The 18,235-nt window shown below is 36.3% G+C and overlaps 1 protein-coding gene across 5 annotated transcripts in view; it reads left to right on the plus strand.

The window, feature by feature from the left end:
* LOC112972059 (cytochrome P450 27C1) overlaps positions 1 to 11,980 on the plus strand; it is a 33,831-nt gene extending 21,851 nt beyond the window's left edge. For 4 of the 5 annotated variants that reach the window (XM_026078121.1, XM_026078122.1, XM_026078120.1 and 1 more), the window contains 4 exons: positions 588 to 754; positions 5,777 to 5,855; positions 6,858 to 7,061; positions 9,676 to 11,980. In XM_026078121.1, the coding sequence (XP_025933906.1) occupies positions 588 to 754; positions 5,777 to 5,855; positions 6,858 to 7,061; positions 9,676 to 9,792 (567 nt within the window). In that variant the 3' untranslated portion in view covers positions 9,793 to 11,980. The remainder of the gene's footprint in view (positions 1 to 587; positions 755 to 5,776; positions 5,856 to 6,857; positions 7,062 to 9,675) is intronic. The other variant, XR_003255531.1, reaches the window with a different exon arrangement.
* Positions 11,981 to 18,235: the final 6,255 nt, after the last annotated feature.

The raw sequence follows: 18,235 nt of genomic DNA on the forward strand, positions 1-18,235 counted from the left end.
GTGTCATTTCATTCAAGTGGGAATTTTAAGAGATAAAAGGTGCGTACTGTGATGTAGCATCACTTACCAAARGATGAAATATAATCTTAGCAGTATTAATATCAATTCTGTTGTTGTGCAGATGCTGTGAAGAGAGACTGCCATATACTTAAAATGAATCGCTAATGTTCTGAGTACCATTCTTTTATTTAGTTCCCTGTAAAATGTTTCTGTTGGGAGGAAAGATAAAGAATGTACTGAAAACTAATAGTTAATTTAATCCATTACTGTTTATAGTGYTTATGTTTCAGTATTACTTATGCAATTTTGTTTGCATTTGTCCTTTCTGTTGCTTTTTGATATTTCACTGGGAAAACACCAACATGGATTGTTTTTGTATGTAGGAGATTTTTAGGTAGAAAAGGGCTGAAGTAGGGGATGGTGACATCTGACAACATCCCATTGAGTTCAGATGTTAATCATTGCCAGTCTGTTTTATAACAGCACACACATGAAACAGTTAAAAACTGATTGTTTTTCTTGTCTTGAAACTATTTTTAATCTACTGTTGTTGGAGTTGATGATGATGGTAGTGGTTTCTTCCTTAGACTTCTTTTACCTTGTCCTGGGCAACATATTTGTTGGCAAAGCACCCCGAGGTTCAACAACGTGTTTATGAGGAAATAGTCAATAAGCTGGGGAGGGACCAAGTTCCTGTTGCTGACGATGTCCCCAAGATGCCTTTGATTAGAGCTGTGCTCAAAGAAACCTTGAGGTAAGTAGCAGACAACTGCAAATCATTAGTTAAAATATTTAATTTYATGTGGCTGTAATGACTTTTGAGTTGAAGCTAACATTTGTATTTAATTGTTGTTATTTGTTGCTTCTACTTTTATTTATTGTAGCAGTAATGTGTACAGGGATTCTCAAGCAATTAAATATGATAGTTTATGTAATGTTTGATGTTTTTTAAGTATGGTAGAAATAGTATCACATATTTATGACATGCCTGGTAAGGCAGGTAACCGAAAGCTTATTTTTGCCTTTAAAGCATTAGTCTATGTGATGGACTGTAAACCCCCCAGTGCCTTGCCAGTAGATCTGGAGTGCCAGGGTGCCAGCAAGAGTGGGGCTTGCTCCAGGAGGGAGAACGAGATGGGAGCCAAGAGTGACCACAGCACAGGCAGGGCAGTGACCTCACTGACCAGCGTGCYCATCCCACAGGATCTAGGCACGGCTTGGCTGGTGATCACTGCCTCTGTCTTTGAGAATGCACTAGTCAAGGGTAGTGCTTGTGCTTGCGGTGTTACTCTAGACAMAGTTGTGATTGACCTCTCAGGCAGGGATATCGTGTATGGCGGTCAGCAGCAGGCTCCTGTTCTTACTGTTTTTCCACAGATAAAGAGACTGAGTCAGATATAGACTAGTTAATCTGCTTAAGGCCATGTAAGAGATACTTGTCAGAGCCTGAATTGAATCTTTTTCAAATGGTTTGTATGTCTGCATAGTAATACTGTGTATGTGTGCAGTCACTCAAGCTGTAAACCTTTTAGTTCAAGCAGTTTTGATAAAGTAGTCTCAGATTTTTCTGTCCACATTTCTCTCACCCCTCTGCTTGTGCAGGGTGTGTCTAGTACAGGTAGGTGAAATGATCYATCACTCATTTTCTTTCAGCTCAGGGTTGGACCACAGTTTCTTTCTGTTTTGATGAGATCTTTCAATTGTGTCACCCTAGCTTTAACATGTCTTCATAAGTTCCTCTTGGCTTTTTTCCTTGTCCTTTACTTGGAGAAGCAGTTTTTGTTTATTTCAGTGACTTTTGTGACAAAGGTGTCTGGATTTAAGCCTTGTTTAACTTGTAAAAACTAAGTCCTTTTCTCTGGTGGATACATTTATTGTCTTGGTTTGGCCAAGGACCGCAATCTATCTAAGCTTCAACCTCAGGGCAAGTAAAGAGGGTCAGATGAAACTTAAAGTCGCCTCCTTGGCAGATCTTTCTTCTGTCTCAAATCTTATTGTAGAGACTCCCCATCTGGATGTGCCTACCAAAGTGATGGTCCTGTGTCTTGCTGTAGATCCCCTCTCTTTACTGTTTATGCTTCCATTTTCTAAGACAGTGGAGATTGTGATAGACAGCAGTTCTGCGCCTTGTTAAGAATCTAACATAAGCTTCATACCCCTCCTGTACAACCCAAGAAATAGAATTGTCTTTTACATCTGGGTACAGTGTCAAAAATCTTGGTGCCTGATTTTTTTAAGGATCAGATGTTAGAGTTTTTGTTCTCCAGCTGAGATCTCCAGCCTCCTCCTTTTCACAGAGGATGATATCTGAGTCATGAAGTCTTTGGCCAAAAAAAGGGTTAGCAAAGGGGCAGTCAGAAAAGGGAAGAGACATTCTTATCTCCATAATTTTATTCCCAGGGGAGTGGGCTCTCAGCCCCTTGTTTTTCAGATGGTCCTRCAGGACCAGACCACCTGCAATATGTTAGCTGTGTAACATTGACTCCAGGCTGTTTCATATACTGTGGGGCTGTTATGGACACCGCTGTACCTTACAACTTCAATGAAGAAAATGTGAAACCTTGCTCTCATGCCACCTTTTTCAGCATCTACTTGTGTTTCAAATAATCAATCTCCTTCCATCTTATCTCTACAGAATAATTTTCTTTACATCTGCCTCAGTGCTTTCTGGGAAGTCAACTTTCTTTTGTTCCTAAAGTGTGTCTCAGTGAGTACAGATTCCAGGTCATGTTTCTCATGAAAAAGTTTTGAGTCTAACCTGCTCAAGCCTGGATTGCTATCAATGGGGTTATCTGTTACAAGCTAGTATGGTCTGGCAGGCCCTTGCATCACASGCAGCTACCACCCAGTGTTACTGTCTGTCTTCTAGCAGGTGATTCAGAATGCTTTCTCCTACTTGTGCAGAGCTCTTTGACTGCCCAAGCAATTGCTGAGCATAATTTAAAAAAACATGTTCATCTCTCCCTGGCAAGGATTCCAGGCATAATGCACTAATGCCCAAAAAGCTTATTTCTCACATGAACCCTGAAAGTACATATAAATCACCAGGCTTTATTACCATGTTATTTTTGTGTCATACTCTAGTTTCTAAGAGATTTCATTTTTTCCAGTAGAACAGGACTTCACTACTCTAATAACAGAAGATGTAAAATAATAACACTTCCTGTTGTTTTTCATATTCCTTTCTAACTTATTACTGTAAGCTGCTCTGAGTGCAGGTAACAAAACAGCAAGAACTGTTGTTTTGTCGGTTCTTGYGTAAGAATCTCTGCATTTTTTTGGGAGGCAGATTGGTGTTGAAAAACTTCTATTTGAGGGCAAAGATATCTTTCAATTCCAAACTCATTAACTCAGAAGTTATACTGAGGTTCCTCAGAATTTGAGCTATAATTCTAAGAAGATACTTTTCTATTGGAACTTCTCCCCATCCTCAAAATCCTTGAGTTCCACAGAGCTGAATAACTTTTCTGTGTTTATTCCTCTCAAGATCCCAAGGAAAGAAGCATCTTTGACTTAGACTGTCTGTACTGCAGTCTCAGTTGTTCAGATAACAGCTGAATCTTCTCCAAGAAACATGAACCTATAGCACTACGCATCCCTCCCCCCGCCCTGTTTTTTTTTTTTGAGACAAATTGTCCACTTCCATTGGAAACTGCATTGCCCCAGAGCGGTGAGTGGTATATACTAACTTCAAACCTTACATCATTCAGTTTACTTCTTTGCAGTCCCTATCTTGCCCTTCTCCTTTTTTTTTTTTCCAAGGTGACAAAGGCCTTCTTGGCAAAGAGTTACTTTTTTAGTCAAAGGGTCATAGAGTAAGTTCCTTTTCACCCCAGAAAAAAGGGTTCTACAGAACTTTATCTTAATGCCAAAGAAGAATGAAAGATGACAGACCATATTCCATTATTTGGAGACTGAAATGCCTGTTGGTGACACTGGTTACATTAATTCTGTTGCTTTTATGAGAAGATTAATGATGGTTATTGTTGTACGTATATTTCCATGAATGTTTTTACAACTCAAGTCAGCCWTCTCTTCTAATGTATATTTGCTCTTTACAGAGCAATATAAGGATAAAGTCCTACCCTTTATACTCTCTAGGGTCCCAGAGACTTCATGAAGTTCCTGGCAATGGTAGCAGAGTATTGTATCTTCATTTTTTCATCAATAACTGCACATTGAGGGGAAGATGTCCAAATAAGTTTCAGGTTCTCAAAAGGAATAAAATAATCTAAAGATCCTTGCAGCTCATAGAGTATACAAACTTAGCTTAACTCCTGTTCAAACATAGACATTCATAGGAATTATCGTAGACTTGCTTAGTGGTAGGGCCTTTCACTCACCACAGCCTGGAAGCTTGCTCAGCCACTGTTGTGAAGTCCTGTCTGGTGACTGTTTATATAAAACTCTTTATGCCAGATTCTGCATACAGGCTTGGCCTCAGACTCTCTTCTGTTAGACTTCTCAGAACAGTGATCAGTTTCAGATTCTCTTCAATGATGGAAAGTTTATTCCCATGCATGACCTTTTATTTTCAGTCCCTGTTCAGGTCTGTGGTAACAGATGCTTAGCTACAGAGCTTCTTCAAACAATCTCCATAGAATGATCCTTATAGAAAAAYAGTTATACATCAACGTGCTGAAGCTGTTGGAAATGCAATCAAAGCATTCCTCCATCACCTTGGTAAAATTGGCCCCTCTTGGAGATACTATTTTGCATAGAAATATAGAGAGGATTTAAGCTGTAATGTGTCATCAGCCTCTTTCAGTCTTCTTCTGGGATACAGTCAGTCTCCAAATCCATCCTGGGTTCTTCCCACTTGACCTTGTTTTTGCTAGTTTTTCTCAAAAAAAAATTATGCTTCTTTTAGATTATGGGAGCTCATATGCATTATATTTCATTTAGACCAGACAAAACTTTTCTTCTTGCTTCATTTCTCTGTCTCTGAGRCAGAGAAATCTGTTTATGCAGTTATATTTATTTGAGTGCTATCATGTTGTTTCACTGTGTTTTTCATCAGTTTGCTATCATTTCTGATATGGACACATCTTACCAGTGAACAAGCAACCAGATAGCATCTCTAAAGAACATTCTAATTTCAGGATGTGCTGAATTCTATCCCCATCTTGGCCAACCTTTATGCCAGTGTGGGCTCTACACCRTGAAGCTGATGGCAGAGTGGTTCATCTAAGGACCCTAAGGTTAAGGGCATATTTCTGCAAGTTGGCCACATTGTAAATACGCATATAAAGAATCAATCTGAAGAAAGGTTATCTACCTTTAATTGGAGGTTCTTCAAGATGTTTCGTGCATATGCTTATTCAAAATCTCTTTGCCTTCTCTTTTASTTTGCAATGCCCCTATGATCATTTTAAGCTGCTTGACTTAGAAAAAAGAAGGCATGTGACATGCTTTTTTTTATATGTTTATGTCAAGTATTCATGGTAAGGTAAGGGGATTTAAGAGAAGGCATTGGCAAGCCTTCTTCAGCTCCCTGTACTGCTAAAGAGCCTCCAGCTTGAGTGATTGATTGCATGTTAGTAAGTGTATAAAGCAAATACATAAACAGACCAAATAGCTCAATCTGCAGTTAGTGGTAAATAAYTTTTCCCAGGTATTAATCATTTTCTCACAGATGCTTCATGATCTTTTAATTTCCAAGATGATTTGTACTTCTAAAATCCTTTTTGCTGTGAATGTATATTAGAATGGAATCTAAACTTTTAAAGTTGTATTAGTTGTTACTGTTTAACTTCTCATAAATATTTGTCTCTAGATTATATCCAGTATTGCCAGGAAATGGAAGAGTGACCCAAAAAGACTTGATTGTTGGAGGATACTTGATACCTAAAGGGGTAAGTTCTATTGCAGTCCTCTAGAGAGAACAAAATTTAAATTGTTTTGTGTATGAGACGTGACCTGTTACAACATACATACACTTGATTAATTTCAAAAGCTGTCACCAAACTAGAGCATTAAGAAGAAAGCATTATAATAATACCTATTTATATGGCAAAAAAAGAATTTTATAATTGACTTTTTGCTGTTTTTTTTTTTTTAACATTTAACATGTCTTGACAAAAATGCAAGACCTTCCTCCTTAATAGAAGCAGTATTTCTCACCCTCTAATCAAATTTACAATCTTGGCTTCTTCTTAATGTTCTTGATACAGAACTCAGTTGATAATATCTCCGTGCAATGTTATTATTTGATTAAAAAAAGAAAAAGCATGAATTTTGTTATTTTTGTCAGTTTTCTAATTCTTGGCTGTTAATCTCCTTTGTAGAAAGAGTTTAATTTCCTTTTTAAATTATGGATCTTTCCTTTGTACTATTCAAAGATTACACAGAGATCAGGAAAGAGCTGTACAGCTCTATTTAAATTGTCAGGTTCCCTTTTACTTTTGTCTTAGAGCAATGTAGCTTTAAAACAGTCAGGATCCTTAAATTCGTAATATATATGTATATTTATTTGGAAACATCATCATATCTATTATTGCTGCTTTTTTCCTGAGATTTTTTTACCTCCTCATCCTTCATTTTTTCACTTTTCCCTTGTTTTGTATCTCTCTTCTCTTTCTCTGAGACAGTTCCCAATTCTTACGACTTTTGTTTCCATCTCCTTCCCCATTACATCTTCTCTAATATATCCAACAACATTTGAAGATTATTTTGCTTGACCAGCTGAGAAAGGGATCTATCTTTTTAGGTATCTTTTTTCCTCTAGAATTCACAAAAGATACTTAAATTTTACATGCTGTTTTATCACCTCATAGTATAATAATTGCAAATACTTTTTTTTTTTTTTTTAACCTGTATTGGATTTAACTAAATATAAATGTCATTTATTTCCTCAGACACAGCTGGCACTCTGTCATTATACTACTTCATACAGTGAAGAAAATTTCCCAATGGCAGATGAGTTCCGACCTGAACGCTGGCTGAGGAAAGATACTTTGGACAGAGTAGACAATTTTGGTTCAATCCCATTTGGCTATGGCATTCGAAGTTGTATAGGAAAAAGAATTGCAGAGCTGGAAATTCATCTTGCACTGATTCAGGTTAGAAATCTGTGACAGCATTACAGGAAGAAAAATACATTGGTATGATTCTTTTCTCTGCATACCATTTCTGGGTATCTTATTGCGCACAAAAATTTTTTTTTTTTGAAGTGTTGTCTAGCATGCTCATCCTGGAAAGGCTTAAAAAAATGAAAATAATCATGCTTGAAATGTAACATATTAGTTAAATTGCACTGCAAAAGAATAATCCTTTACAGTATGAATGAAGTAAAACCAAAAATAAGATTGTTAAGAAAGTATTTGGAGATTTAGTACAGAAGGTTTTTGTAAGCAAATTGCAGGTCTTCCTTAATACATATTAGCGTGGTTGCCTGCTCACTTAGGGGTTCTTAKTTACAAACAATTCAGTACTTACAAAGAGGTAAAATTAGTTTTCATATCCTTGTACTGACTGATATTGTGATAAGTAGTTTTCATATCCTCTTATCGACAATTGTATTAGGACAAGTATTAAAATCAAATGCTTGATTTTTAAATGTTCTTTGGTTATTCTGTCACTTATTATTCTTTCTTCTCTCTTTAACTCTATTGTCATTTTATAAATACATAATATATAGATATAAATAATTAGTATTTGTAGTACATATTAACACATACTGTTCTGCACTGCTTCATTAAGTAAAGAAGGCTCTCTCAAGAGCTGTTACATTTTGTATCACTTACAAGACTTCCTCTAGCTCAAACATTCAGATCAGATTGTGCCATCAAACCTCAAGATTTGGAAACTTTTTATAGTTACTTAACTATAAAAATATTTAGACACATTATACGTATTCAAAGCAAAGCTTGATTAAATTTGCCTTAGAGTACTTAAGGAATAAACAAATTRCCACACAATCCATTTATAAACACCTAGATGATATTTAACTGATTTAAAAATAGAAATCCTTGAAGCATGGAGTTGATCAATGAGAAGTTTTGTCAAATCTGTCTGATTTCTTTTTCTGACTTGATTACTGATCTAATGTGGTAGAAACAGAAGAAATCAGGTATTTTGTCTTTGGGAAGTATTTTCATGTGTTTTATGTTAACATGTTGTTCTCATGATTAAATTGATTAAAATTTGTTTCAAGTGGAAGTACCTATAAAATGTGTGGTTGAAAAAGAAATATCCAGAGGCAGTAGCTATCAAATATTTGCTGTTGAACTGGGAAAACATTTAAGTAAAATTCTATAGGAGTCTGTCCTGGGTTTGGTTTCAGTTGGTATTTTGATTAACAGTGTAAATGACAGATTAGAGAATACTTTTAGGGTTTGCACAGGATATCCAACTGACATGAACTAGGTTAAAATCAGAGGATGTGAAAAAAGTATTATGAAAAAATGGAAAAATGGTCCAGAATCAACAGGAATTTTTTCCACTAAGGACAGGTGCAAATCACTGCTCTTAAGAATAAATCAAATGCATAAATACAAATCGCTAAATAACTAGCTAGGCAATAGTACTGTAGAAATAGATTGGGGGATGTAGTAAAAATCAGTCAACAATATGATGATAATTCTGAAAAGGCACTGTCATTCTTAGCAGGTTCTTGGCATTAACAGGCAGGTCATAAGTCAGAAAGAGAAGGTAATTTCTCTGTTTTACCAAATACTGGTGAAGCCTCAGCKAGGCAATGGTCTACAACTGACTCTGCATTTTAAGGACAGTACAGTCAAATTGGAGGAAATTCAGGAGAAGGTAAGAATTAGAGGTGTGAAAAAGAGAATGAGATGAAAATTTGATCAGTCTTCTAATACTTAAAAGGTACTTAGGTAGAGGAAAAACAATGAATTGTTCACCATGCTCACTAGGAGAAGGCTAAGAGAAGATGGTCTAATTTATAGGAAGAAAAAGGTTTGAGACTAGATATTAAGAAAAGCTTTCTATTATAAATACAGGGAACTATCAGGGCTGAGGAGGTGCTGATATTTCCTTCTTCAAAGTTTGAGAAGAGATGGCTGTGTTCAGTCTCAAAACAAAGGGGTGTGCTAAATCTCTTGGGTTTTTTTTTTTAGCCCATGATTTCTGATTTATGTTTGCAAGTGGTCCCCTCAGTTTTGCTAAAGTGTAAGTGTATGGAAATAGAAGTTTAATGTATGGAGAACATGTGTGACAGAATTATAGTGGCTGGACATTGGACAGTTGCTGTGTCATGTTTGTTTTATTTTCCCCTGCCCAGGAAGAGAAATGTGCAATGGAATTTGGGCTTTATATTGCTYTGTTTTATTAAAGCACACATTGATTAATTATAAAGAAAATTAAGTCAAAAACATGTAGAGAAAAAGCTCATGAGGTTTGAAAGAGAATTTCTTTGATACTTCAGACCATTTAGGCTAGTCCTGGGGAAATTCGTTAGAAACAACAAGCTCTGGTTTTGTTGTGTGTTTTAGAAAATCCCCCTCAATCAAAGGAAGAAGATTTTTAACAATAATCTTCACCTTGCAGTAACTTTGTTTTTCTGTGTGGGAATCACAGCAGTCAGACTCAGTGGAATTGACAACAGAAATGATGTTTGTGACAAACTGAGGCTGTTCTGTTTTCTTATCAAACRTCTACTCTTCATCTGTAATTGTGCAACTTTTCTAATATTTGTCATATTTGTCTTCGCAGTTGCTACAGAATTTTGAGATCAAAATTTCTCCCAAAACTGAACCAGTTCATGCCAAAACTCATGGACTTTTGACTCCTGGAAACTCCATCAATGTGAGATTTTCTGACAGAAAGTGAGACAAAAGCTTTGGAAATACTTGTATAATTTTCATGGAAGCAGACACATCTCATGGATGTTTGATCGTATTTGTTCTCTGGTTTGTAGTTATATGGCAAAATGATCAAGTCTTACATTCTATCTTAGTTCTAGCAGTACAATAGAGAAGTTACCTCTCTCATAAAAGATATTTACATATTTGGAACTATATCCTGAAGCAATTCCTTTTTGCACTGGGAATCTCCCTTTCCCTGGAAAGATTTCTAGTAGTAACAGCACATGCACTGAAAAGAGCAAGTGAAATTCTGACATTTTTGTATCATCCAGTGGTTTTGTTACACTGCTTAGTCATAAAAGTCAGTTATTCATGTGAGTCTGTTTGAGAACATGTAGAATTATTATATAATAGATGTAAATTAGCTGCATGTATGAGTTGGTGTTTTCCTGTTTCTTGTCTTCCAGTGTGTTTTTTTTTAAGTTTCCACCTAACAGTGAAATTATGAGATCATTCTCCTCTCATCTGTAAAAGCATTTACGCTACATGTTAAAAAAAAATGAATGCAGTAATGTGAAATGTAAAGATACAAAAAAATACAAATTATATCTGTTTGTTTAGACTCAAAATTCAGGGCAATTAAAAAATATCCAAGCATAACCCCCATAAAATATTTCTATATCATTAGAAAATTWAAAAAAATTAAAATCTTAAAAATAAAAATTTAAACCTTGCATTGCAGAATTACAAACCCAGACAGTGTCCTCCTTACCAAAGCATAAGCTGGRTGGAATAGCACAAGCCACTTTCATTGTTCTAACTAATATGCCAAAACCAAACATCAAGGTAAACAATAAAAATGAAATAGTTGTTATATTTTGTCATTTAATTTAATTAAAATACTACTGCTACAAYAATAATAAAATTATCTTTACAGTTCTTTAACAGTAAGAACTGGAAGCTTCCCACTGTAATGTGCTGAACCATAGACAGGCGCATAGCTGCCTTCTGTAGGATGGAAATGTGACTACTAAGTGAGATTTTTTACATCTAGTGGCTAACACAGTGTACACTTGAAAGTTTTTTGTTGTTGTTTTCTTTTTCCTAGAATAACTAACAGGTAAGTCTCTCCTGCATGAGACTTTGATAACTTAATTTCACTGAGCACTAACCTTACCTTCTCATTCTTGAGAGAAACCTTACACCTTGGGACCATGTTATCCCTTGAGCAAAGAGCTCAAACCTGTATATCCTAATATGAAATTAACTATGTAATAATGTATAGTTAACTGTAGAAGTGTCAAGTTTTGATTGTTGTTTGTGAGGTAGTTTACATACTGATAATCATAAACTTTCAGACATATGCACAGTTAGAAAAAAGTTGTGCAACTCAGTTTTTAAAATCACATTAATCTGCTTTGCTCATCTAGCTATGAAAAGTCAAGGGTAGGTTATGAATTAAATAATATACTTGAGTTTTAAAGGTGAACAGGAAATTRTGCATAGCTGAGTTTTACAGACACATAGTATTTTGGTTACTTTTTTGTAGTGCCTTTTGAAGGTCTTGACAAGAGGAAGAAARAAGTTCCATTCTTCCTATGGATCTCCTATGTAAAATAATAACACTAAATTAAAATGGATCTGATCTGTGAGAARATTAAATGTTTACATGTTGACTTTAAAACGTTAATCCTGTATTGAGCATATATATATGTACTATAAGAACAGAGGATAATCTGTGGAAGGATTTTTTTTCTTGAATGAGCTTTCCTTCTTATATTGTTTGCTAAGATTTCACTTCATTCCCTTTTATTTTCTTTYCCATTGTTATTTCTAATGGTCCCATCTTAAGGCTGAACAGAGTTTTATTCGCTAGAGCCAGCTGACATCCTGAAGGAGATGTTTTGCAAAGGTCTGTTTAAAAATCTGTGGATTGAGTGCTTGACTCCATAACTCTGTCAGTTTATGTGGACCTGGGGACCAAAGGCTCGAGCCCTGAATCCAGATTTGGATTCTCCATGGGGCCCTCCTTCTGCATTGTCATAGCATCATTAGAAACACCAGCCATTGGTATGCTCAGTACCTTTGTTRCTTTCTACCAATTCCAAACTAATACATCACTCTACAAGAAGGAAGAGGCATTCTAAAAATGCTGTTTAAAGCATTTAAATCTTTTCATGAAAACAGAAAATCTGTGATTTTTTTAAATAGAGCATCTATACATGTAATTTTTCGTTTATACATAATAAAGTATTTATACAGAATTTGCAAGTCCCGGTTCTCATTTTAATTGTTATTTATAATTGCATTTTTCTTTAGTGTTTTAAAGTTTTTCACTTGTTGGATAGGACTGGAAGATTCACTACTACATAAGAAATTACTAGTTCAGCTAGAAAAGATGGGGATTAATACAAGAATGTAAGGTGCGTAATGACCTGCCTGAAGGAGAGATGATAATGTGTTATATTAAAAGAGAGCTGTCATTCTGGAGGAAAGTTACTAGCAAAGTTACTCAAGAAATAGCCTGGGACTGATTTTAATGTAATATTTTGATTAATGATAAATTGCTTAATATGTAAAAAAGTATTAATGATATAAAAACTGAAGGTATGGAATATAGAAACAACAGATCCAGAATGTGAGTAGTTGAAAATGACATGAGAAGGAAGACCTAGATAATCACAGATGACTATAAACTGCAAGTGTGCAGCAATAATGAAAAACACAGTTGTGAACCTGGAATGTATCAGATAAAGCATTTCTGGTAGAGATCAGGAGAAAAATAGGTGAGACTGCATCTGAAGTACAGTTTGGTTATGTGTTCAAGAAAGACGGAGACCAATTTGAACAGGTAAGGGGACTATTAAGATTATCAGGTTAATAAAGAATGTTTCTGTGAGTAGAGACAGGGTTATATCTACTGTGCTTTCTACTCTGCCTCCATGTGGTAGAGACCACAAGCTTGCAGATTGGGCTCTGGTGCCTCTGGAAGCTGTGTAGCCATGGGATTGGTAGAACTTGCTTCTTTGGACACAAAACCATGCTAGCCTGACTATGCACTTTCCRGATGGATTAGATAGCAGGTAGAGCAGACATGGATGTCTGCAAGAGACTAAATGTATCCTCAAAAATATCCATGTGGTTAGTCTAGAAAAGTGAATATTGAGAGAGGAGAGAGTTGCTGTCTTTAAATACCTTCAAGTTAAGGTATTTATTCCTTAAGATGAAGGACAAAGCTTGCCCAAAACAAATATCACCAGCTAGCCATGGATAAATTTAGACAAGCATAGAAAGTATCTAGCCACCAGGAGAGTGAGAATCTAGAATAAATTTCCAGTGATGAATGGTGAGGACAAAAAACCTCCCTGCCCAGACATGAAAAAATAGTTAAAGATGGAGTATGGTCCAGTTACAAGAAGAATTATATAAAGTGGTTGATTGGTTATATGAGAGTTGACCAGAATTCATGACACAAGACCTCTTCTAGTTCTCTGTTCAGACCTTTGGCTTGAATGATAATTGCAGTTGTTTGAGATTTTGAAATCAATACAAGCAAGTATTGCTAGTTTACAAAGCAGTAGCGACTATAGGTATTTCAAAGAACATAGCCTACCTGAGGCTGCAGTATATACCAACAGTCACAGAATTTGAAAAGAAATCACCCCAAAGCATCCAAATTCAGAAATTAGTAGATTACCTTGCATTTTTAATACTTTGCTCAATGTGCACTATGGAATGTAAGAAGGAAAATACAGGCCTATTTAGCAAGTGAGGAAGAAAAGTTTAAGGGGCAAGTYCATGAAAGCGTTGCAATTGGATGTTTAGGAACAYAGAATTACTCTTAGGTTTTATTTTTTCATGATAATTCATACATTCAAAACTAGAATCACTGTATTCAGTCAGTCTATTCTCTGTTTTTTCTTACTCTGTTGTAGGTACATAGGCCTGGAGGCCTATGAGGCCAGTGTGAAGTAGTCACAGCTCCAGGAAAATTGCTTGCCAGTGGTGAATGAAACGTATGAGCTCCGTAAGTACCCCCATGATGAGCATGCCTCACAGCTGTGAACATAAGAGAAGGCGGCGCTGGGGGTGGGTAGATGAGTTGTGCTGTCATGTTTAGGATTGAGGCTGAGAAGCAGGAGAGCTACACAGGATGAAGAGAGTTAGGCTTTGGTGCTCTACCAAATACATAGTCTGTGGGACTGTACATGAGATCTACATTAAGGAACTGGAGAGGTGAGGTGTCGGACGTGGGTAGGATGGGGGAGGAAGAGAGAAATGGGAAGAGGTTAGAGAGCAATTCAGGCATACTGCTGTGTGTGCTATTTGCACCATATGTCAAAAAAAATTGGCACTACTGTACTTGATCATTGAGTTTGTGCCTTCCTATGTCACGTTGTCACATTACATTCATAAAGATAAAAAAAGCTGTTATGTAACTATTAAAGGTTCACGTTCTAGGTAATGCCAAACTTACCCAGTGCATGGCCAGAGAAAGACTCCTGATGGATRTAACAAACCATTAATTCCCAGGGTTCCAGAGCAACTGTGCTTTGCACTGGCAGGCTCCCATGGAGGCTGATAGGTTGCAGGCTTTTTCACCGCCTGAAGCGTCAATAGAGGATTTTCAGAGTCCTGTGAAAAGCAGATGCTAAGATGATGTAAAATGCTACCGAATTATAGTCATAGCACTGTACAGCTACTCAGAACAGATAAGCTAAATCAATCACTATGGAAAGACAGTCCAACTGCTATTAGATACGGGACCCTTCTGATTCCTGCAAATAAAAGGAAGGTATTAAAAGGAGGAGGGAAGGAAGGAAGGAGGAAAGGAAGGAAGGAAAAAATAGATTTTCTACCCACTGTGTTTAACACATCAATAAATTCTTGCATCTTTTTCCCTTCCAGGGGGTATTCACTAAAAAAACAAAATAAGTAATATGTATACCCAGAGATTGCAGGTGTGTGATTGTTTCCCATGGTTTATGCATTTTCATTCTGACTTAAAAATGAGTAAATGTAAATGTCATGTGGGTATTTTAAAAAGAATTTCATCTGAGAATTTCTCTTATGGTCTTCAAAGTGTAATTTTCCTCTCAGAAACCAAAACCACGTTTTGGGGTTTTTTTGGTGAATCAATGAAAAATACTACTCTGGTTTTAGTACCACTAGATGGTGCTGCCTTGTAGTATACCTTAGTACAAGTCAGATTATGTATCTAAGAAAAAAAAAAGATACAAATAGCTAAAAGCAATGTATTTACTAAAACTTCCTAACGATATAGGAATTTTGTTATATTTGGTTGATAAAGACTCTCAGCTCCTGTATATTCTTGTGTGTGTGTGTCAGTGTGCTCAGTTTGTATCTGTCTTTTGCATATGTTTACTTAAAATAGGAATTTGCATATAACAAATAGTATGATATGACCAAAGTTTCATGTACGCCTGGTTAGACAAAATTCAGCCTTTGCTGTCCTGTATGCCCTCTGCTGAGGTATATCTTTAACAGAATCTGTTAATCATTAAGGTTCAACAATGTACCTACTATCATGCAAAATTCAAAATAAAGACAATTCCTACCTGAAAAGACTACAGTCTAGTTGAGATAAGAGCAAAGAAGACAGGAAATAGTTTAGAGGGATATTTTGTTTGTTGCAGGCTCCATTGTTAATTACGATCCTGCACTGCAGTAAACAGCGGCTCTTTTGACACCAATTGAAAGGGTATTGTACTAGTCTTGGCAATGTTTGCCTGAAATTTGCTGCTTGCTGCCAAGTGTTTATCTAGTTGGGAAACAGCGAAATGGGAGTGTTAACTCACTGAAGCAGATTGCTCTCCTCAGATAAMAGGAAGGCTGCAGTCAGTGATTTTGGAAGAAAGTATCTAAAGTGTAAGCAATTCCACRAGAATACTGGGCATTGTTAAGTTTSAGGATAAGATCTACTTTTACCATTTTAATGTTTAAAATCAGTGAACTACAGAATTGGGGTTTAAACCAGAAGCTGAAACGGGTGAACACCTTGTTCAGRTTGTATTATTTCTATACTTTTGAGGGAAAAGATGTAAAAAATTGAAAATATAAATGAAATGTTTTCCTTAAAGGCAAAAAAAATTCTTTGTGCTTTCCTGTGTACAGAACATRAGCTATGAAACTGCCCAGCTTTGCTCAAATTTATCCTTATTTTTCCAAAAGCAAGTTGCTCAGTCCATGCTCTTGACGAACCAGTAAGCAATAGTAGCTGTTTGGGATACATTTAATGTAGGGTAAATTCCTTCATCTGCAAAATGCAGCTAAGGGTTTGCATTCAAGCTGCCACTTGTGAGCTGAACTGCAGAAACTTTATGATGATACATCAACAYTGGCACATCCACAACTGTGGCAATCTAGTCTTAAAATCAGTTTGCTTTGGATGAAGAACTTGTAACATGGAAAACCTAGGATGCAATTAAGTATAACACCTATAATGTATGTTAAAGATGCTAATTTATGCAAGGAGAGAGATCTTTAGCCCAAGTTTAAGGAGAGCCAGTAAGAAGGGAGGCATAAGTACTTTCCTCAGCTAAGTTCTTAAGTAACATCATAAGATTTCAGCCATGTTTACATTAGCAGCTAGGTTCCTTTTCGCAATTGGTTATCAGCTGTTTTTCTAATTGAATTAGTGCTTACCTTGGTTTACAGCTGCAGGTGTAGACAAAGAGAAGATTGAAAACCATCATTTAAACAAGTCTCTTTCTCTCCTTAGCTCAACTTGTGACCCGTCTTCCTGTCTCCTTTATGCAGACAGGAGTATCCACTTGAATTTGCATGAAGATTCCCAAATACTGCAAAATAGTCTGGTCCCGGACTGAAAAAGGAAGCAGTAATTCTCAATGGCTAGAGAATTAAAGAGGTATGTGGAGAATTATTTACACACATCTGGAAGGGCTTGGTTAAAAATATCCATCTTGGATATCACTGAAAAGGCAATCAATATTTCACTGTCACATTTACAGATAGTTCTTTTATGTTATTGTCACAAATTCTTAGCCACTAAAATGCATGGTAATCATGGTAACACTATAAAACATCAGTCATTTTCAGATGAAGTGGTTTGAAATAACACCTTTTCTCACAGAACRTCAGCACCAAATTTGTCCGAAGAATAATCATTTACTAGTTGCTAGTCAGCTTACTTTTGTGATATATATATAGGTATCAGAGTGAGAAACTGTGGGCAGCCATTCGTCTAAGTTCTACCCCACCCTGTATTTTAAATAYGATTACAAATATCACAAAGGATGCAGATTGCTGAGACACTAATCTCAGCTGGCACAGCTTTCTTATTCATGTCATAATGCAGTCAGTTAATCAACTTCTCATCAGCTAAGACTGCATGGAATGTCTGTYTGTCCATTCGTTGGCTATGTGAGGTTGATTTGAAACAGGAAAGATGTAATTCAGCCATGCTACTCCAAGAAAGCAAATGTCTCTAATTATGTTTGCAGGATTGTGGGGTTTAGGCCTACGGTGAACAATTTCAGTATTTTGAATTCCACTTTCTGCATCTTTTGATGTTGTCTGATTTGGTATTACATACATTTATAATCATTTTCACACATGGTTAACTCACATGGTGTTGGCATGTCACCACTCAATACTAAGGGAGAGAGCAGATGAAATTTATGCAATTATTTGGCTAGGAAAAGAATAAAAATAACACACTATGCTCATTCTACTGGCACAGAAAATAGTCATCTACTACTAAGTTTCTGCCAGAGAAGTGATAAAATATTGCCAGAATCAGGTAAAATAATACTGAATTGAACTACAGAAAAATACATGGTAGGAACAATCTTACAGTGTTTCCCAGGTGAGGGTCTTAAGACTTTTCCACTGTATGGGCTCAATCTCAATGGAAAAACCCTTTCCTAGGCCACTTCATCTCACTTTTATGACTAGTATTTGCAACTGCATAGTGTTAGAAAAAAGTTAGAAGAAAAGGGTTAATTAATTTTTAGGTGTCTTTAAGATAATGCAACAAGTGGAGCCATCACCCAGATCTCTACAGATGATTACCATATGCTTTGCATCTATAGTTAGGAAGGCTAACGCTGGACAAATTGACTGGAAGAGCAGTTTTCAGCCTAAGGACCAGGGAACATTAGAGAGTCCATTATTTGTTTCTAAGTGGTCTGTGAAGGACAAAGACGAGGAAGCCTATTGTCTCATGCATTAATTTTGTTATGTAGTATTTTTTTAAGGGGGGACTCAGTAGTGACTGAGAGAAACAGCTACCAAAGGCAGTATCTACCTGCACTACCAGAGGTCTGGTTCAAAAGGTCATGACTTTGGAAGGAGAAAAAAGGCTGGAAAAGTAAAACAGACTTTTATTCCCTGGAGGGGAGCTTAGCATGATTGTAACCACTTGGCATGCTCTAATTCTTGATCAGAGATGACTTCCTGTCTCCAGTTGTCCAGTGCCATGTCTA

The sequence above is a fragment of the Apteryx rowi genome, unplaced genomic scaffold, assembly GCF_003343035.1.
Source record: "Apteryx rowi isolate R43461 unplaced genomic scaffold, aptRow1 scaffold_47, whole genome shotgun sequence".
In the NCBI taxonomy this organism is placed as follows: domain Eukaryota; kingdom Metazoa; phylum Chordata; class Aves; order Apterygiformes; family Apterygidae; genus Apteryx; species Apteryx rowi.